Source organism: Lemur catta, chromosome 8 (genome assembly GCF_020740605.2).
Source record: "Lemur catta isolate mLemCat1 chromosome 8, mLemCat1.pri, whole genome shotgun sequence".
Taxonomy (NCBI): Eukaryota; Metazoa; Chordata; class Mammalia; order Primates; family Lemuridae; genus Lemur; species Lemur catta.
In genome coordinates, this window is record NC_059135.1 from 50,829,456 (window position 1) to 50,849,906 (window position 20,451).

The 20,451-nt window shown below is 54.3% G+C and overlaps 3 protein-coding genes across 3 annotated transcripts; all 3 read right to left on the bottom strand.

Annotated features, from left to right (window-relative positions):
- Positions 1-115: 115 nt before the first annotated feature.
- Positions 116-2,273, bottom strand: HOXD9 (homeobox D9). Its single transcript, XM_045559054.1, has 2 exons — positions 1,445-2,273; positions 116-1,097 (listed from the first exon to the last, which is right to left on the bottom strand). Exons 1-2 carry the CDS (start codon positions 2,253-2,255, stop codon positions 856-858), a joined length of 1,053 nt encoding a protein of 350 aa, XP_045415010.1. The 5' UTR covers positions 2,256-2,273; the 3' UTR covers positions 116-855.
- A 2,912-nt stretch (positions 2,274-5,185) lies between these two features.
- Positions 5,186-9,162, bottom strand: HOXD10 (homeobox D10). The gene is made up of 2 exons (XM_045559052.1): positions 7,471-9,162; positions 5,186-6,134 (listed from the first exon to the last, which is right to left on the bottom strand). The coding sequence occupies exons 1-2, from the start codon at positions 8,423-8,425 to the stop codon at positions 5,857-5,859; spliced, it is 1,233 nt and encodes a 410-aa protein (XP_045415008.1). The 5' UTR covers positions 8,426-9,162; the 3' UTR covers positions 5,186-5,856.
- Positions 9,163-15,532: 6,370 nt separating this feature from the next.
- Positions 15,533-17,904, bottom strand: HOXD11 (homeobox D11). The gene is made up of 2 exons (XM_045559055.1): positions 17,029-17,904; positions 15,533-16,265 (listed from the first exon to the last, which is right to left on the bottom strand). Exons 1-2 carry the CDS (start codon positions 17,810-17,812, stop codon positions 16,030-16,032), a joined length of 1,020 nt encoding a protein of 339 aa, XP_045415011.1. The 5' UTR covers positions 17,813-17,904; the 3' UTR covers positions 15,533-16,029.
- Between the last annotated feature and the right edge of the window lie 2,547 nt (positions 17,905-20,451).

Below are 20,451 nucleotides of genomic sequence, written 5' to 3' on the forward strand. Positions count from 1 at the left end.
CAAACCTCAGGTGTAAGGGCCCTGGATTTTTACCAATGTCTCCCTCCCCAGGATGGGGGCGAAGTCTCTGGAGGGTGGTATTTTGCAGAGAGGCAGAGAAAGCAGGCACACAACGTTCAGGGTCAGCGTCTGGGCTCCATTTGATCAGGTCAGCATTTATTGGTAAGAAGCGGTAACATTTACAACTGGTCCTTGGGCAGGAACGGGGAAGTCCACTACCCGCGGCCGCCCACGCGAGCCCAGCCCTCCCGGGGAGAGAGCAACTCATCCAATGCACTGAGAACAAACCCCTGACCCACCCAAGGCCCTGGGCTCCTCTCTAGGCCTCACTCTGAGGTCTCCAGGGCTCCCTGAGGAAAGGGGGCTTTCACAACCGGTGGGCAACCCGGCCGGGCTTCTGGGTGAGCTAGCATCCAGGGTGTCCGAACTGTCGTCGCTCTGCCTTCATTCTTGGAATTGGGGTGTGCGCCTGGCCCCTGTTTGGGCAGCGCTGGGGGACTAAACTACAGCACTTTTCAGAAACATGGGGAAGATTTACACGAGAGGGCTCCTCAAGCCAGCGTGCACTCACAAAATACAGCATTTCCTAAGGAACCAACGGAGCAGGAAAGAGGGAGTGGGATAGGGTGTGAAACCCCAAAGCCACTTGATTTCTCCAACACATAAGCGAGCAAATACAGAGTTCCCCCAAATACCTCACAGAGACCAACCACACAGTCACTTCTACCTAAAAATAAAAAAATAATAATAAAAAAATAAAAAGTCCGAGTCGCTGGAGAGCTTTTGGAAATCAAGCACCCACAAAGAAAAAACAAAACCGCTGCCTTTGGGCGCTCCCGCCGGCACCGCGCCGGATCAGTCTCCTTTGGGACATTTCTCCTTGCTCATCTTTTTCATTTTCATCCTACGGTTCTGGAACCAGATTTTGACCTGTCTCTCTGTGAGGTTCAGAATCCTGGCCACCTCGTAGCGCCGGTCCCGGGTGAGGTACATGTTGAAGAGAAATTCCTTCTCCAGCTCTAGCGTCTGGTATTTGGTGTAGGGACAGCGCTTTTTTCGGGTGGAGCGAGCGTGGATCCAGTTCGCTGCAGGGTTGTCTACAAAAAGGGGGGTTTAGAGAAGGGGAGCGAGGAGCGGAGGAGAGACAGGGAGAGACGACAGGGTGGGGAAGAGAGGTTGTTAAATTAATTTCACCAAGGATGGCCGCTTTTCACAACTTGGGGGGAATTATCATAAAAAGCCTTAATGCCCGCGCTCTGTTTACCGTACAAACCGCGCGCCCAGGGTAGGTGGTTATGGGAAGCTTTTTTATGGATGCGTGTTGCTCGCCTAGGCTTGGGTAGGCGTCTAGACGTTTTTATAGGTTAGTAAAACTATCAGTTTTGCACATTCGAGCCTTACAGGTTTCAGCAATAAATCAGAGGGCAATTTCTTTTGCACTTACTTGGGTCAAGTTGCTGCTGCTGCTGCGGCGGCTGCGGATGCTGCTTCTCCTCCTCCTTTAGCGGGCAACCGGGGCTCGTGTGGTCGCTGCAAGCTGAGGGCTCCGACGAGCCGCCCGCCCCAGGCCCGGCCCCGGCCCCGGCCCCGGCCCCGATCCCCGCCCCGGGCCCTGTTCCCCCAGCAGCCGCTTCCGCCTTGTCCCGCAGGAACGAGTTGCACGAGAACTCGGAGCCGCTGCTCCCCTGGGACTCACGGGCCGCGGAGCACTCAGTCCGTTTGGAGGAGGAGGACAAGGAAGTGGAGGAGGAGGAGGTGGAGGCAGCGGTGGCGGCGGCGGGGCCCGGGACCGCTCGGGTTTCAGGCTTAATCCCGTAGTGGCGCCCGTTGGCTGGGCCGCCGGGGCCGGGGCTGGGACCAGGGCCCGGACCGCCGCCACCGCCACCGCTACCGCCCGCGCCTCCCGGGAAGCCGGGCAGCGGCTCCATCCAGGAGCGCACGTAGCGGCCGGGCTCGGAGGCGGAGGCGGCCAGGGGCGGCGGGGGCACGTACGGGTGGTAGAGGCCGCTCATCGCCGCCGCCGCCGGGGGCTGGGCGGGCACCGCGGACCACGAGGCGGAGAACACGGCCGATTTGGGGGCAAAACTACACGAGGCGAACTCGGCGGCAGCGGCGGCCGGGCTTTCAGCCACACCTGCAGGCCGGCCCTGCGCGCCTGGCCCCGGCGGCCCGAAGCGCGCCGCGAACACCTCGTCGCCCTCATGGCCTATAAGCGAGTCCACGTAGTAGTTGCTGAGGGTGCCACTGGAAGACATTTTGAGGCGCCGCGCGCTCCCACCCAAGGTTACACTGCCCGCCGCCGAGCCGCTCCCCGCCGGCGCCCGAGCTGCCGACTAGTTCGCAGGCTGCAGCCTCCACCATTGGTCGCGCGGCCCACGTGATCATATTTACCAATACCGAGAGTAAATCAGTCCGCTAAACTGGGGGCTGCTGTGATTTAAAAAAAAAAAATCATCATCAACATAAGCGCCGCAATTAGAACCCGCAGGGCCAGGTCCATGTGCCCAGCTCGTCCTGGCCCGGCCGGTCCCGCCCGGTGGCGGCGGGGACCGCAGACGCGATCGTGGCCGGAGGAGGCGCTGGGGACTATTTGTTCGCCTCCTCTTGCCGCCCTCAGTCCTGCAGGCGGGACCCAGGCTCTGGCTCCCCAACTCCTGGGCTGCAGCCGTGGGCCGCGCGGCCGGGGGCAAGAGGAGCCTAGCGGAGAAAGGCCCGGTGTCGCCCGAGGCAGGCGGGCCTTCAGGGGCAGCTCCCTGGAGCCCGAGGAGAACTGTTCTCCCCTGCCTCGCTCCCAACCCAAACCCACCCCTCCCCACACATACCCACACACACGCTCTCTCACAGCTTGTCGTGTTGTTTAAAACAGGTGGAAGACCTCTGTAATGATATTATGCCTTTCAATAAAAATTTTATGAGGTGTATTTGATTATAGATTAATGTGTCCCTAATAAAACGGACGGATGGAGCAGCTCCGAGGGTCCCCTCCCCCTACCACATTCACACACGCCCGCACGGCCACACACACCCCCGACGTGAGGCTGGGCACACGCCGCGACCCGAGGGGCGAGCTGGGGCAGCTTGGCTCGCGGGCCCGGAGGCGGCTGCGGCGGCGGCTACGGAGGGGCTTCTCTGCCCTCGGAAAGGCCGGCGGGAGGGCGACTTGGTACCGCACGGACAGTGGTGGCCAGGGTGCCTCCTCTTCTCCGGGGCTGCTGAAAAGGTCCTGGAAGAGAACACGCCACAGGGCAGAACCCAAATGCCAGCGAGGGCGAGCTCCCGCCCGCCACCCCAGCGCTGCCTCGATGAGGCCAGCGGGAACCGCGGCTCCCCGGGCAGGGCCGCTTCGCGCGATTCGCACTTAGAGGCCTCCAGGTAGACTCGGCAATGTCTAAACAATCCGGCCGAATGGCCAGGTCCTTGGGCCACTCCCTTCTGAATTTTTTTTTTTCCTCCAGAGGTAAGGCTGGGCAGCCTTGAATCTGAGGGAAATGCCCATTGTCACTCCCAAATCCATGGTACAAAGCCTCGGAAGCTCGGCTGGAAGCCGAGACAAAAGCGGTCAGGGCACCGATGGCGGAGGGCATATTCCTCGCTCTACAAGTTGCCCAGCTCACCCTTGGAGGGCTCCCAGCCCACCTCCAGCCCTGGAAAAGAAGCGGGTACATGGCTACTTATGGCCTGATTGGTTGCCTTTGCCAGTGGTCTTCTGATTTTGTTCCAGAGGGGCTGCCTTTGCCTGTAGCACAGGTTTTCCTCCGAGACTAGACCCCCAATCAACAACTAATGGCGCTCCTCACGCCTGGAGAAATGGCTAAGTTAAAGATACCCTCCTCCTATCCAACTAGTGTAAATCTGGGGCAAACCTATTCCAATGTTTCCTATCTAGCACTGATTCCGATCCCTCTTTCCTACCCACAGGAAATGGCCTCCTAAAGGGCTCTGTCTTGGAACTCAGGAATAGTCCTGTTTTTCAGGAGGAAGTGTTAAATTCTGAATAAATACTGAGTGTCCCAAAGACTCTCTGGATGAGGGCTCTGAGGCTTACAGCACCCAAATGGATTGTTCTTAGGGGAAGAAACAAGGAAAAAAATGGCAAGACATGTTTTGTGTAACTGCTTCAAGCTATTGGAGATCCTTTGTAACTGCAGGCAGGACTGGGTCAACGAATTCTCCGTCAGCTCTTCCCACCAAGGCCTCTCCTCCCTTTTCCCTGGCAGGACTAGATAAGTCTGGGCTCCCTGGTGAGGATACTGCAAAAGTGGATGAAAGCTGGTGGGAGTTTCCCTGAGCCAGTGGCTGCAGATGGAACATTGGACTTCATGGGAAGTCATGTTCATTTGCAAAATTTTCAGTCACCCTTTCTGCATTTTCTTGCATCTCAGATACAGCAACTTAACCAGTATTTTGTAATTATATAGAGGGAGGATTGACTGGGGAGATCTTTTCATTTCTTCCTTTAAAAAATGTTCATGTGGGCCACTAAAACGTAATGACTGAGTATAACACCCTTCCACAGGAAACGAAGGCAAAGTGGAATGGGAAAACTTACCCATCTTCGGCTTCTCTGGGGTCTGGCTGTCTTGCGCTTGGGATGGGGGTGGGATGAGGGAAAGGGGGGGGCAGAAGTGGATCCGCTGCAATGCTAAACTGCTGCTTGTCCTTGCTCCTGTAATGGAGGCCGGCAGCTTCCAGGTGAGCAAGACTAGTTTCAACCTAGCCCCTGATGATTGCTTGACAGCCAGAAATCACCAAGATTCCACTGAAAGCATTAAAAATAACACAACTAAAACCAAAGAGGAGAAAACACACAAATGGGGAGCTTCAAGGTAAAAGCGGCTTGGGGCATAGGCTTACTTACCAGGCTTGGGCTAGAGGGAAGCTCACACCCATTGAGAGTGCAATTGTTACTATCATTGTGGGTTGGGGGAAGAGAGAGGAGACTGCCCTTTTTCCCAGTTATGAAAACTGTGCTCCCAGGCTAGCTTATCACTCCTCTCACCACACCACTGCCAAATATCAGCACCCTAGGCCTCTTTCAGCTTTTTTCCCTCCCATATCCCTTCCTCTACTGTCTATCGCTCCTCCACCCCAGTGCCCCAAACAGGCAGTTTAAGCAGAAGATAATCTCACCAAAGGCTTTCATTTCCACCATAACATATTTCTATTTCAGAAAGCAGAGGGAGCAAACTCGTTTCCAGAGTTTATTGCATTATACATGCGACCAGAACATGCACAGAAAGGACAGGTTGCTGTTGTACTTCTACCAAACCACAGATGCACCACAAGGGAAAGGCTACAAGGCATAAGTCGTCAATATTCTCACCAAGGACAATTGCTAAGCTTATTTGTGAAAAGATACATTGTAATGTGCTTTTTAAATCCCCCTCCCCCCAAGCTTGTGGGTTTTCTTAATCTTTTTTAAATATATATGTCATTTTGAAAGTACTGGATGTATTCAAAATGCCATGAGTTCATGGACTAACCACACACACAGACATTTTGTGTTAGGAAAGACATGAAAAAGTCACATTGCTGGATAGATGGATGGATGCTCTACAGTTCCAATAAGTTAAGATCCAAATGAAAATGCGCAGTTAATAGTTACCCTGCATTACGATGAAAAAATAATAAATTACACGTGCTAAAAATTTTAATATATATATATATACTCATAGGGATTACAGATCACTTGCAGCACGAACAGAATGACCCCAAAGTCACATTCTAGCAGGAAAACAAAACAAAACAAAAAACAAAGAGCGATGAAGGTTTTGTTTCCGCCTTCCCAGTCCTCCAGCACGCGGCCCTGGAACGCGGTGCCCCCTCTCCGATTCTGGCCTCCGACCGGCTTCGGACCTAAGAAAATGTGAGGTTGGCGGTCAGTTCTCGGATCCGGTTCTCTCGGCTCATCTTCTTGAGTTTCATTCGGCGGTTTTGAAACCAAATCTTGACCTGCCTGTCGGTGAGGTTAACGCTCTTACTGATCTCTAGGCGGCGCTCGCGGGTGAGGTACATATTGAACAAGAACTCTTTTTCTAATTCCAGCGTTTGGTGCTTAGTGTAAGGGCACCTCTTCTTTCTGCCACTCTTTGCAGTGAGCCAATTGCTGGTTGGAGTATCAGACTTGATTTCCTCTAACAAAATTAAAGGGAGAAGAAGAAAAAAAATCAAGATTTTTTTTTCTCTCAGTCTGTTCAAATGTACCCTTGGCCATGACCCTGCTGGCATCCAGGCCGCTCTGGAAAATGCCAGTATTAAACATTGCTCACACGAGGTGGGCCCTGGAAAGGATTTTAAATTGAGGCCAGATTACAGCTAAATGACATGATGGGAGAACACTGGGCATCAAGGTTCTCTCTCTCAACTTTGACTTGCACAAAACATTAGTACAATAGTAAACTTTCCAGTATATCCCCAGAAACATTCTAAGTGGCCAGCTCCTGACAGTGCTGGAGTGGAATAAGCCACAGGCTGGACAAGCCTACCAATCCCACCGCTGCCTCAGGTTCCCAAGTCTGTTGCTTCTTCCCCACCTCTCCTAGGCAGGCAGGGAGCCCCACAGCCAGGTTTATAGGTGTCCATTCTCTTTCAAAAGATAAATGAGGAAGGGAGAACACCTTCGCCACCCTGCTTGGGTATTGTTGCATTCCCTAGAATTTCCTGAATAATTCTGCCTTCCTGTCCCACACAAAAGCATTTCCCCAGAAATGTAGCCCCTACTGTGGTCCATCTCTGGACACTGGGGAAGAAGCTCAGGGATAGGCTACCTTCTCAGAAAGCCAGATCCCTTGCTCTTTGCCCTAGCCCAGCCCTAAGACTGGTCCTGCGGAGTGGACAATGTGGGTTCCATTCTCCCCCCTCCGCCTTTGCCCTCTTTACGGTCGGATGCAAAGCCTGCGGCACTTTCCCTAGACAAAGCCAAGGTTACCTAGCCCCGCAAAGGCAGGAAGCCCTGTTCCCCAACCAAAGCACAACCAGCCCAACCATCTCGACCATCTTTCCCCTCACTGCCCCCAAGCTCGCAGGATGCGGGGTGCATACACTTGAACACGAACACGGTGCCTTGGACCTCCTTAAAATGATCACTTGGGCGCAAGGCAAAACTGGGAATGCAAATCTGAGCCAGAGAAAGGAGGCTCTGGGGTCGTGTTTACGAGCCGCAGGTCTCCTTTGCGCTCTTTTGTTGTGTTTCAGGTCTAGCTCAGGAAAAATAAACCCGGCAAGCCTTTCCTCTGTCCGGGCGCCATCAGCGTGGGGCCAGGACTGGCGGGGAGGGCCAGGGCGGTGGGGGAGAAGCAGGGACTATCTCAGGGCTGAGATCGCCCCTCTAAAAGCCAGGCGGAGCAGCACCTGCCAAGTCGGGCGCCTGCCTCGGCTGCTTGGGCTGGGCGCTGGGCACCCTGGCGCTCCCTCTCTGCCGGGTTCCCGGGCTGCGCGCCCCGCTGGGGTGGCAACTCTGCTCATACCGACCTTTGCTTTCCTTCTCCTGTACTTCGGGACTGGACACGGAGACCTCAGCCAGGCAGCTCCTCTCTTCGGGAAGGCCACCTTTGGCCTCGGGGCTCTCCACCTGGGAGACTTTGGTGGGCTCCTGGCCGCTGGCGGGCTCGTTCATCTTCTTTTCCATCTGCAGCTGGGCAGCCGAGAGCTGCGGCTTGGCCGCGCCACGAGGGTTGAGCTGGAGCATGACAGTGGAGCTGCCTTCGGGGCTGTTATTGTACTCTTGGGTTTTCCCGGTGGCGTAGGTCTGACTCAGTCTAAAATATCCAGGGACGGGAACCTCGGGGTTCTCAACGGGACAGGACTCAGGGACCAGCCTCTGGTACGAAGGGACCTCGGCCGAAATGAGTTTGTTGCGCTTATCAGAATACATGCAGCAATTGGATTCTTCCTTAATGTTGGTGGTGAAGGAGCAAGTGGGGACTTGCTGTGTAACAGGTTGCTCTATTCGACAAGATCTGTTCGGGTCTGTCCAACTGTCTACTTGAGGTATATAAGGATGCACATTCATACCCATATTTTGGTGGTTCACTTCTCTTTTGGCCAGAGACGGGAGCAGTCCACAGGTTTGCATTCCATAGGTCCCCATGTCTGCGCTAGGTGGTGGCATGTACATGCTGGCGCTGCTCGAATAAAAACTGTCACTCCTGCAGGCACTGATCAAGGAATCTACTAAAAAAGTATTAGCAGCAGGAGAGCTGTTGGGAAAGGACATTTTGGGGAGGAATTTGAAGAAGAGAGATTGTGTCCTTTGTAGGCTGACATCTCTAGGAAAACATTCCCCGTGTAATTGTGGATGCCTCTGCCGACCACATGACAACCAAGCCAATGAGATTTGAAAATGGCCTTGAGCCGCAGCCTCCTCGCAGGTCACGTGCTCCAGAGCTCGGCCGGCCGGCCGCGTAAGCACGGACAACAGCGACATCTACTACGCGCCCGAGATAGTGCGCGCTGGAGACAACCGGCCCAGCGCTCTCAGCCGCTTGCCTGCCCGCTTCCCCGGGGCTTGCTCGGGCCGCCCACCCACTCGGGTCCCCTGCCCCGGCCACTGGGCCCCGCCGGCGAAAGGAAAGGCTCTGCCTGAGGGGCCTCTGAGTGGACACGCACGGACGGGGAGGAAAGCCAGAGTGCCCCGGCGCCAGCACACAGAAGCATTCCCCCCAGCACACACCCAGGCAGAACGCGTCCAAGCGGGCCAGGTCCAGGACAGAGGGTGGGGGCGCAGGATGGTTAATTTAGTCCCGGGCAGCCAGGGAAGGTGAGTCGGATTCGGCGGGCTCTAAGACATCCATCCCATGCTAAGGGTTCAAAGGAAAGATCCCTTGCGCAAAGAGGCGGCCAAGGTGTCCTGGGGAGCGGAGGAGAAAAAGGTCGCGAGGGCCGAGAGACCACGCAGCTGGCCGGCCCCGGATCCCCACGAACGGGCCGGTCCCCGCATTGTCCTGTTCTTCGGCCGTCCTGCCTTGGCTCCCGGACCCTCTGCTCCCGGGCTACGCGAGCCTTCGGCTCTCAGTGGAACCACACCCAGACCTCTGCGGGGCCGCGCCGCTGGTAGCTTTCAGCCCAGAGACAATCTTTCGCCAGCCACGCACTATCTGCGAAAGCGTACCTCCGGCTCCAGCGGGTGAACTAAACCGAGGTTTCCCTCTTTTGCCCACACACCCTGATAATAAGAGGGCAGAGAGGAAGGAAGGAAGGAAGAAAGAAAGAAAGAATTTTAAAAGAAAAGGGGAAAACTCTGACCCTCAGACCCCAGAAGTTTTAGAAAACTGACTGGGCCAGGCAGGAGAGAGAAAAAAGCAAAGATGTCATTTGGTTCTACTGCAAAAAAAAATATATGTTTTCCTTTTATGGATTTTGTAAAAGCATTGGTTTCTGACAAGTGCAAGGTACAAAAGGTTGTGGGATTTATTAATACATATTAAGAAGAATCAGGGCGATCAATAAAATTCTCATCTACATTCTTGGGCTACTTGGTAATTTTCTTGCTTCTGAAGGTTTTTAAAGAGTTATACCCGTTGTTGCTACACACGGGAAGATATTTTATTAACAAATCAATCGAGACTTTGTAAAGGATAAGATTAATAGTTAAGATTTAGCATAATGGCGTTTGCTTTATGAATTATTGAAAATTATACTATTGATTTTCCCCCTTCACTACTAACCAAGGAGGTCAATTTTTGTTTTAACACAAATTGTCAAATATTAAAAGCTATACTTTTGTCAGAAGTTGAGTTTTATAGTTTTGGACAATTCCTAAAATTATTTGACAAACTTTTGCTTGGGTAAGGGAGGGAAAGGGGGTGGAAGAATCTTAGTCCTCTGTTTCCTTTGGTGAGGGAAAGTTCTATAAAGAGGATATGGTCTGGGATTGTGGTCCAGCTCATTAAAGAACCACCACCGCCACCACCATGGAAACTCAGAGTTTTATGAGAAACTTCAACAACTTCCTCTCTCCTTCTCTGGTTGCAGGCGGGTGAGCCGCCTTGCGGAAGCCCAGTCCGCAGGGCAGCAGCAGGGAGCTTTAACCTTGATTTCCAAAGACCTGCCCTGGGCGAGGGGCCGGCCAGGGCTCAGGAGCCATTCTTCGGCCTTCCGGGTCCCCTTCCTGCCAGCCAAAAAAGTAAAACGGCCCCAGAAACCCTGACCATGAACCAGTTTTCAGTCTGGGGAAGGTATCTGTGTTCTCTTCTCCCCACTATCGCCTGAGCATGGACTGGCCTTGGATTTCAGGCCCAGAGACTGAACTTGTGGGCAAATTGGGTTTCCGCCTCAGCAGAACATTTTTCTTTAGGGCCCGATGCTCATTAAAGTGCCTCAGCATTCTGGGGGACCTAGTAGCCTGCCTGCTCCTTCACAAAAACATTTTGCAACAAACCCTTTGTCCCCTCTTCCCAAAAAGGAATCTCCCCTGGCCTGGTGGAAACAGGCATTGAACACTATTTTCAGCCTAGGGACCCCTTCGCCTGTCCTCTCTCAGTGCCCTCGCCCAAACAATAACCCCTTTTAAAAAACTCCACGGTGGCAATGAGACAGACCTTTTAAACCTTTACGCAGCTGTTCAAATACAACATCATTGTCAGGTTAAAAGCCTGGCGCCACTAACTGCTCTGGCTGCGGCATCCCAGCATAGCCCAAGGTTTAAACATTACCTTTCCACAGAGGTGGCAGTTTTTAAGCTTGTGGGTGGGGGTTGAGGAAGGCAGGGGAAAAAAACCTAACTTTTAACTTTAGGCTTCTAAAGTATTCTTTAAAGCTAACAGCCACTGATCAGTGCTCTGAAATTTGCTTCCTCACATTGTGGATATCTTGTTCTGAGCCACGGCTGGGCATTCCCAGGGTCGTACAAAGTGCCCGCTGCACTCGCTTGCAGCGGGCGTCCTAAAGCCAGCTTGGTGCTCCAGCAGTGTCGTTCCTTTGCCTTTCAGCCAGGGCTGCCTAGAACTCGTTTGCCCAATTTTCCCTATCCCAAGCGAGGCAAGACTGTTCGATCTAATCAAGAATTTTATGCCCATCAAATGCCCTTTCATAATCTTTATTTATACATGAAGAAAACATCCAGGCTAAAGACAGGCAATTCCTTGCCGCAGGTATGTCTGCAGTAAGCCAGGACATGCAGGATGTGCCTTCTGAATTTGGGGGCCTTTTCATTTCAGCTTACAGTGGCTTTGAGCTCAAAGTCACCCCACTGTTGGACTAGGTTTTAAATAGGAATTATTCATTCACAGAAAAAAAGTGTTTATATCAGATATAATTTCAAATTTGTTCTCACAAACTATTTTTTTTTGTCTTTCAAATTTCTGCCTTCAAATCTGGTCCTTGAGGCCAGAGACTGCCAATAATTTGAGAAATTTTATCATAAAAAATTGAGCAAGATAGAAATAATGCAAAAAAATGATCTGGGCCCCAGAGGATGGAAAGTGTGCCTAAGACCCTAAGGCTGAGATGAAACAAATGGCATGAAAAGGCAGTGGCTCTAAAGGCCAGCCTTTATTTCGCTTATGAGTATTTAATGTAGCTGCTGTTTTCGATCATCTTTAGATTAGTTGGAGCAGTTACCATTAATAATAAATCAATATTGCACCATAAAGGAGATGAATACCTATGTTTGTACCAAGACGCCCTTCTCCCTGGCACAGTTCTTTTCAGAGAAAAATTAAAAGGGTCGCTTTAGCAAGAAAATAGCATTTGTAATCAAAAAGTGGCTTGCATCTGCGCTCTTGTTTCTGGGAAGATGAGCTGAGGCCCTGGGTCTGAGTGGACCTGGGAACTTCTAGGATCACCCTGAATTAGGGCTCTGAGCCACCTCAGCACTGTGTCACTCTTTGGGGCAGAGTAAATGGGGACAAATTAAAAGCTGCCTCCCTAGGGCACTCCTCCGGGTTACACTGTCCACCTCCCGGCCAAGGTGAAAAGAAATCCAGAGGAAAATGTGGAGGCTACCAGAAACAGGATAAGGGTTCTACGGAGACTTGCAAAAGGGCCGGCGCCTAGAGAGCCTCTGTCTGTACAGACACAAAAGACTGCTACTTCGAACATTTTCCCTCCACTTCAGAGTCTGAGACTTCGGCGCCGGCGCCGCGCTGCAGGATCCCAGGCCACCCTCCGCAAGCTCCGCAGGCTCTGAACAGTGTGTCTGGGGTGGGGGCATGTCTTCAGTCCCCAGCCAGAGGTCCTGTTTCAATCTCCTATCCCTTGTCTGGCATATCTTGGGCGCTGCCGGGAGGAAAGAACTGCAGACCGCTGAGCAGCCCTGGTTCGCCGGCCACTGCCAGCCAAGGCCAAGGGGCCCCCGGCACAGCCAGATGCGCTGCCGCTGGGGCCGCCTAGGGAGGAGCACAACGACATTTGGGAAGGAGAGTTCTCACCCTAAGTAGACTGAGGCTCCAGTTCAGCCCCGGGAAAGGTCACTTCACTGTAGCTAAGCTGGACCCGCAGCCAGACAAGCGGAGCCGGGGATACCCGCGGGGAACACCTACTCCTCTCTCTGGCGCCTCGCCGGGGTCTCATGGCGCCCCAGCCTCTGTGCAAAAGCAGATGCCAGCTCCTGGAGGCGGGCAGGCAGCCCGGCAGCCCGGCGGGCGAGGGGGCGAGGGGACGAAGGGGGGAGCAGGCGAGCGGCCCCCCTACGGCCTTTGGACCAGGGTTTGGAGAGCGGGAGACAGCAAGTCAAGGAGGCCGGCGGTAATTCTGAGGTCTGTAGGCTCTTCACAATGAACTTCGGGGAGGAGGGGGGAAGGGGCAGCCATCCTCCCTCAGAGCAGCCCATGTCCTGGAGCCCTGTCACCTCCCTTTTGAACCGCGGACCGGGACACAGGCGCTCTCCAATGTCAGGGACGTTGCTGAGGCGGGGAGGGCATGCAACGAATAAACTGCTTCTGAGAGACGATGCCAAAATCAAACTCCGCACCTCAAAACCAGCAGGCAACTTGGAAGGGCGGCCGGGTTCCGTCAAACGCAAAGCCCGTTTGCTTCAAATACATTTCCCATTCCACAGCGCCTTAAAGCATAAACGTTTCCGGGAGATCCTGCTGCTTCCCATGGCCACATCAGCCCAGCCTGGCCCTGGCGCCCCAACTCATAGTCCTTCCTGCCCGCGCATCCGGGTCGCCACCGGTAGCCCAGCAAGCCAGGCACGGCCCAGGGGCTCTCTAGCCTAGAAAGATTCCCCTCAGTCCCTGATAAGTCTCATTTTTTCCAAGACCACATTCAGCTAAGTTGTCGGCGCCCTGATCTGTTTTAAACAAAAGCCTTTTAATCGTCTCAGGCTGTCTGAGAGCTCTAGACGGATGCGGTTTTTGCGGGGAGGGGGACGGAGGTCCTACCCTCAACCACGTTTTCCACTCTCAAACCAACAAGAAAATTGATTCTCCCTAATTTAATTAACGCGCAGTGGCCATGACATATTTCAAAACGCATATATTTGTCTTTTAAAACTCTCTTCTCAACACCATCGGGTTATACCAAGGTATTCTTTGCAAACAGCTTTATCTTTAAGGAGACAACGGTTAGGTCATCTCCTGTTTCATGAATCTGGTGGCTCCCTTTTCTCTGTCTCTATACAACTTCTCACACCTCGTGGTTGCTTAGAACAAACAAATAGCAAACACCTTAGCTACCGCCTGTTTCTAACAGGCGGAGATCGCCTATTAGAATCCAGTATTGGAAAGATAAGGTACCGCTGCCTCTGGGTCAAACTCGGCTTCTGGAACGTGAGCGCGCCCTCGTGTGGATCTCCAGGCCCCTGCAAATGGGAAATGGTATCTCTAGGGTTCAGCTTGCGTACTGTGGTGGGCACACAAGCTTGCAACATTTAGACGCAGTTAAAAAATATATAGATGGAAAAAGAAAGAAAGAAACCAGTTTTAAGCTCCTGGAACAGTCATACTATTGGGACACTGACATTTTTACCGATGCCCAGAGTTCCAAACAAAGGAATCCCCTTCTTAACGAAATTTTTTGATTGTAGGCTTTGTTTCTAGTGAATCTTTCCCCAAAGGTTGAGGGATGCTTTTTAAAACAATATAAATATATTTCCTTTTGTTCCATGTCATAGAAAGTGCAATAATTTATATGACAGGGTGGCAAATTGCTTCCAAATATAATGAAGGTGTAAGTCTACACAGAACTTCCTCCTTCAAATACCTCCTTTTAAAACTGTGGTTCTTCGTTAGAGCAAAGGGGATCGCTACCCTCGCCCCCAAAATCCTCAGCATTTCCTATCTGTAGCAAAAACATGCTAGTAGGTATTTTAATCTAACTAGCATTTTTAAAAAGAAGTCAATTGCTATTGCATTACACAAATATTTGCAGGGAAATTAAGGTTATTGATCCTGAAATTGGGAATTTTCTTAGATTTATGGTGAGCTCCTGATATGACTCTGTGTGGTCGTAAATGTGTGTGTGAGTCTGGATGTGTGTGAGCATGTATATATGAGAGTGGGTGGCAGTTGAAAATCACAGAAGAACCTTAAGGCGCCTAATTATTCAGAAAGGTTAAAGGTGATGACCTTGACATTTTGGAAGTTCAAAGGCATACACTTATGCACTTATTTTTTTCCTTCTCCACAGAAGCCTTAGCAATTTTTAAAAATTGCATTTCAAAATGCATAACTGTTGGAAAGATCCATGGGGTGCTGTGCATTTATGGATTTATATTTTGACTTTGGGCTTATGAGAGGTTAAGAGTCATAAGATTCACTTAACTCTTTTCAGAGAAAGAGAAGCTTTTCTCACTTCTCCAGTTTATTGCACATTGCGGAAATCTCTTTTGGGCCCACCAGAAGGTGTATAATATAACCCAATTAAGCTGTTTAGAACTTTGGCTTTTATGGTGTTGTCTAGACAGTTCAAGGTTTTGTAAACAGCCTGGCCTGGCCCTGCAACATAAAGTGCAGTGCAGCTCACACCACATTCTTTAACTTGAAGCGATAAATGCGGTGAGAAGCAGGTCTGCAGCCCCTAGCCCTATTCCAATGTGTGTGTGTTGGGGGCGATGGGTATGTTCCCTGCTTCCATCCCACTATGACATCAGCAAGGATCCCAGGCCCTTTCCACCCACTGATATCTTTCTTTTAACAAACTTTTTTCCCCCTTTCCAATGGATAGTCCTATTTTCCATTTCTTCTTTTAAGGGACGCTGTCTCCTTGTCACCTCATTAAGAGAGAATTGGATTTTCTAAACAGATTTTTTAAAAAATGGTTTTTGTCTTTTCAGAACTGCAAGTTAACTAGACTAGGGGTGGGGGTGGGGATTTACTTCTTAGTTTCCTGTTGCCCCAACATCATTGCCTGGATAAGGCAACACTAGGATGGTTGGATCACAACATCAATTCAGAAATTCATCACTAACCTAATTTTAAAACCAGTGTAGCCTACAAGGAGTAAGAGAGAACAATTCCTATTTTAGTGGGATTAACAGTATTTCACTCAGATTTTCAGTTGCATGGAGGAGAGGATTCTGGCCACTAAAATATCCTAATCAGACACTAAACTTCGAAGAGGAGAATCCATACAGTGTATTGAAGCTGTAACCTCCATTTTACTAGAAACCATTTATTCACACAAAAAAGACAGTGACTTATGCCTTGATATGACAGACCAAAGGTACATTTCCCAGAGTTTAAATAATCTGCGTTCACGGAAGGGGAAAGAAGGGAATCTCTTAAACTCAGAACAAAACACCAGAGCCTTCTAGCCCCGCGGCCTAACTCCCTACAGATCCCGCCGCGTCCCCACGAGGACTCTGAGAGGGGGAGGAGGAACAACAGCACATTGGCGGTAAAATTGTAAAGGGACGTTTGCATTTACCATTTTCCCCTTATTAGGATCCGCTTGGCCAAGTCCCCGGCCTCGTCCGCAGGCTGCAGTGGTCGCTGGGAGGTCCCGAGTTGACCGTGGGAAGGAATGGTGAAGTTCCACAGAGAAGAGGCGTCATTAAACCCAAGGACATTGGACCTGCGGAGGGCAGGCTGGTGGGGAGGAGGGTGGGTGAGTGGGGCTCGGGGGAGGGGGCGCTTCCTGGAGCTCTCAAAATAAGGGGTTTCCAGTGAAATACTGCAGACGGTCTCTGTTCAGTTTCTTTTCTTTCATCCTGCGATTCTGGAACCAGATTTTGACTTGCCGGTCAGTGAGGTTGAGCATCCGAGAGAGTTGTAGTCTTTTCTCTTTGTTTATGTACACGTTAAAGAAAAACTCGCGTTCCAGTTCGCGTATCTGGTACTTCGTGTAGGGACAGCGCTTCTTCCGGGACCGCTGGGGGGGCACTGCAAGTCAAAGAGAGCAAAGGGTGAGAGAGGCTGCTGCCTGCCAGCCCCACCGGCCCGCCCGGGTCACTGAGCGAGGGCCAAGCTCTGGCCCCGTTGGGGACGTCCCCTGCCACCGCTGAAAGGCTCTGCCTGCGTCGTGGGGGATGATATATGGGCGGGCACAGGAGAGAGTGCGGGCGTGGACATGTGTTCACGCCCGGACACACACACACACACACACACACACACACACCCTACACACAAAACCAGCCTGGCACTGAGGTGTGGAATCAGAGGGCGAGGCAGGCTCTGAACTGGAACCCAAGGGGAGAGACACGAGCGCACCAGCCCGGGGCATCTGCTAGATTCCAGCGGCGCGCACTACCTAGCGGCTTGGATAAAGTCCAGTGCAAGGATCAAACTCCCCCCCCCACCCGCGCCTCTCTCCCTTAAAAGCAGGAGGCTCGGGTGTCCGCACACACAAACTGGTTCGAAATCTCCCTCACTCCCTCCAAGGTCTCTAGCACCCCCTTCCCAAAACTGGAGAAAGGCTCTCTGCAGCGATTAATGTCCTCTTCGAAAGTCTACCTTAAGCCCACCTAAATTGGTTTCCTACCATAAACACGCTTTACAACGGCCCGGGAAATCTTATAGGATGTATAAACCCCTCCGAATGCTTATAAAGTAGCACATAAAACGGCGCAAGCAGAGGGAGGCCCCCTCCGCCCCCCTGCACCCGCAGCCCCTGGGCCCAGCCGCTCGCCCTGTGCCCGGTGCCTACCTGTGCCGCTGTTCTTCTCGGCCCCTGCCTCCCCCGTGGGGCCCTCGCCGTCGCCACCACCTCCTTCCGCTGCCCCCTTGGGCTCCGACCCGGGGGTCGCCTTGGCGCAGGGACTGCCCCCGCCGCCACCAGCCACGGTCTTGGGGTCACCCTTGTCGGCAGCGCCCTCGGGCTGTGGCGGCGCCGGCGGCGGCGGGGGCTGCGGCCCGGCGAATGGGGGCCCAGGCGCCGCCTCGTAGAACTGGTCGAATCCCTGTGGCAGGATGCCATTACGGCCCACCGCGCTGTAGAAGTTGGAAGCGGCACCCGCGGGGCCGTGCGGCGGCCCGGGCGCAGCGCACACCGGCTCAGGCGCTTTGAAGAGCACGTCCGGCCGGCGGCCCGCGGGAGGGAGCAGCTCGCGCTGCATGGCCGCCTCCTCGGCCGCTGCGGCCGCCGCCGCTGCAGCTGCCGCCGCCGCGTAGTAGGGAGCGTAGCCCCCGGCGCCGCCGCCGCCCCCGCTGTGGCTGCCCCCGCCGCCGCCGCCGCCCCCCGCGCTACCGCCGCCGCCGCCGCCGCGGTATGGCCACTTGGCGCGCTCCAGGCCGTAGTCGCGGAAGGCCACTTCGCGCACGGGCTGGACGTGCGGCGCCAGGTTGGAAGAGTAGGGGAAAGTCATCTGGCAGGACGACGGTTGGGAAAGGAACGAAGGCTTGCTAGCGAAGTCAGACGGGGCCACATAGTAGGCGCAGCCCGGCAGGTACATGCTGGCTGCGCTCGGGCCGCACTCGTCAAAGTCGTTCATGGCTCCGCGGCGTGCGCGCCGGCGAGCCCCGGGCCGCTCCCCGCGCAGCCAACCTGAGCCATCGATTGCACAAGAGGCTTGGGCCAGGATCAACTAAGCAAAAATCCCCACCGGGCTCTGACGTGCAATTCATCTTGATTGATTCTGGTGGTAATTATGTCACGTGACGCCATGAAGAGAAATGTCCTTATATCTATATCAGCGCTAGCCAACACGCCCCGGGACGGCTCCTGGCGCCGAGACGCGCGCGCGCTGGGGGCGGATCGGCCTCCCTCTCCTGCCAGCTCTCCTGGGGCGCCCCCTGACCAGGCTGCGCCTCAGGCCGGTCACCTGCGCGCCGCCGGCGGCCGCCACCGCTGGGCGCATCTGCCACCGTCCGACCGGGCCGCCTGCCCGCGCCCGCCCGCCCGCGCGGCTTTAAGTACGCGGACCCAGGCCGGCAGGGAGGAGGAAGGAGGGGAAGGAGGGGGAGGAAGGGGGAAGGGAGAGAAGCAGGGAACGGAGGGGGGAGCCCCAGCCCGGGGCTCCCTAGAAGCTAGGGACTAGGTGTGAGGGTGTGAGGCTCCCAACCCCACCCCCCTTACTGCAGCGGCTCCCTCCCCCGCGACACCGCCACCCTCCGCAGCTCACCCGCTGGGAGCTTGTTGCTTCTTGTTCATGGGGCGTAATTGCGACACTCTCCTGGACGCAGGGAGCCCTGATTTACATATTTCTCTGCCCTGCGCGTTCACCGAGGAGTAACTTGGCTCTCCCCGATTCTGACTCCGGGGGCACGAGTGTTGGCCTCAAAAATCCCACGCCAAACCCCTCCCAGGTGCTCATGCGGGCCAGGGCCTCGGTGCCCACCCGGACCTCTCCCCTCCTCTCTGGTTTCTCTCCTATTCCTGTCTCTTTCTTCTTTCTTCTCTCTTCAGTCTTCTCCCTTGTCTCTCCTGTCCTTTCTTCGCTCACTCTCGCTCACTCTGCCCTCTCGTTTCCTCTTCCCTTCTTTCTTCTTACTTTCCCTGTCTCTTTTCCTCTCTCTCTGTCTCCTCATCCTCCCTCATCTTTTCCCCTAAGCTATGTGTCACTGTCTCTGTCTCTCTCTCTGTTGCCTCTCTGCCTTCTCTCTCTCAGTACTAAAGCAAGGAGGGAGCTCAGCCAGAGGAGACGCCCCGTGGTCCCGGCCTCCCTAGAAGCTGGGGGGATCTAGTGAACAAAAGGATCTGGAGTCCTATCCTCTACCCACACTGTGCCTGGCCTCCCGCTTGCCCCCCAACGTGGGACAAACCCCTGGCGCCTCTGCCCTCCTCATCCCCTCTGCTTTCAGGCTTAGCCGGGGACCAGTCCGCCTTACACGCAGACCTTTCACTGCATCGGAGCCCGGCCAAGGCCTGCGCATCCACTCCGCGTTTCCCCAAGGCTCCTCTGGCGCCCTTGGGTCGGCATGGTTACTGCGGCCTCCCTTGGAAATAGGTTGACTCTCCGAAGGCTCTCAACGGCGCCTACCTCCCCTCTCGAGCCCTTCTGGGCCACCTGGCTGTGAGGCGGACTCTTCTGGGCACCCCGTCCACTCGCCCCAAGGCCTCACTCTCCTTCAGCGCTTGCCACGACCCTCTCCTCCTAGCCCAAGGGTCCAGGCAAGGCCTGGGCTCCCACCTCGGAAAGAGTAGGCTCTTTCCAAAGGTAAACCAGTCTCTCCCCAAACCCAAATCCCAAAACCGAGGGCAGGAGGCTGCCCCTTTCCCCAAGATTCCACTGCCCAGGCAGTCCCAGCACTGGAGCCTGGGCCTCAGTTCTATGCCCAGGGCAGGCGGCGCTGGCTGTGATGCTGGTTCCCTCCCTGGACCGTGTTGCCGCAGTGCCGGTGCTGTGCTCTCTGCCCACAGTGCGGACAGACAGAGAAAAGGCGGGTGGTCTGAGCTAATATCTATTTTCTGGCTGATGTCCCCCCCTTCCTCTTTTTCTCCACCCTCCCTTTCTGCCTTCCTCTCTCCTTCCTCCGCCCCTTCCCACGTCTGCTTCCCTCCCCCAACACTGCGCAAACAGGTCGGTGGCGACAGGAGGGCACCGAGCTTCCCCCCCCCCACTGCCTATCTTGTGTGCCCCCTCTCCGCAGCTGGCACCCCTGCCCAGATTCCAGCCAGCACCCTTCTCAGCTCAGACCCCCGGCACACTTATCTGCCGCCCCATCTCCATCCTAGGCCCCAGCCTCTCCCTTTCGGGCTCGTGGTCGACGCCCCTGGATCTCTCTTCTAAAATGGCTCCCCGGACACCGCACATTGGCCCTGTGGTCGCTCAGGACCCAGGGAAAACACAGGACTCCAAGCCGGGTTTTTATGTGTCTGGGGATGTTCAAAATTCTCGCGGCTCGGGGTGGGGCGCAGGCAACACGCCGCCCCCAAAGTGGAACCTGATGACCGCAGAAGAGGGAAATGGGGAGGACGAACCATTCAAGTTCAACGACATGGCGACGGCGGCTCTGGGCGCGAGCAGCGCTTTGGCGGGGGAGGGTGAGCCATCTGCAACGCCGCGCGGGTACACAGGGGAAGGGGGCGGCGGGCCCCTCTTGGCTAGTTAGCGGGGACCCTTGCCCTCCCCCACAACCCAAGGCTTTCGTTCCAGTCCTAGCCCCAGCCCGCTTCGCTCTTTGGCCCCAG

Coding starts and splice junctions, on each gene's coding strand:
- HOXD9 (XM_045559054.1), bottom strand. CDS start 2,255: ATGTCTTCCAGTGGCACCCTCAGCAACTACTACGTGGACTCGCTTATA. Junction 1,098..1,444: donor GCAGCAGCAACTTGACCCAA/GTAAGTGCAAAA, acceptor CCCTTTTTGTAG/ACAACCCTGCAGCGAACTGG.
- HOXD10 (XM_045559052.1), bottom strand. CDS start 8,425: ATGTCGCTGTTGTCCGTGCTTACGCGGCCGGCCGGCCGAGCTCTGGAG. Junction 6,135..7,470: donor ACAGGAGAAGGAAAGCAAAG/GTCGGTATGAGC, acceptor TAATTTTGTTAG/AGGAAATCAAGTCTGATACT.
- HOXD11 (XM_045559055.1), bottom strand. CDS start 17,812: ATGAACGACTTTGACGAGTGCGGCCCGAGCGCAGCCAGCATGTACCTG. Junction 16,266..17,028: donor CGAGAAGAACAGCGGCACAG/GTAGGCACCGGG, acceptor TTTGACTTGCAG/TGCCCCCCCAGCGGTCCCGG.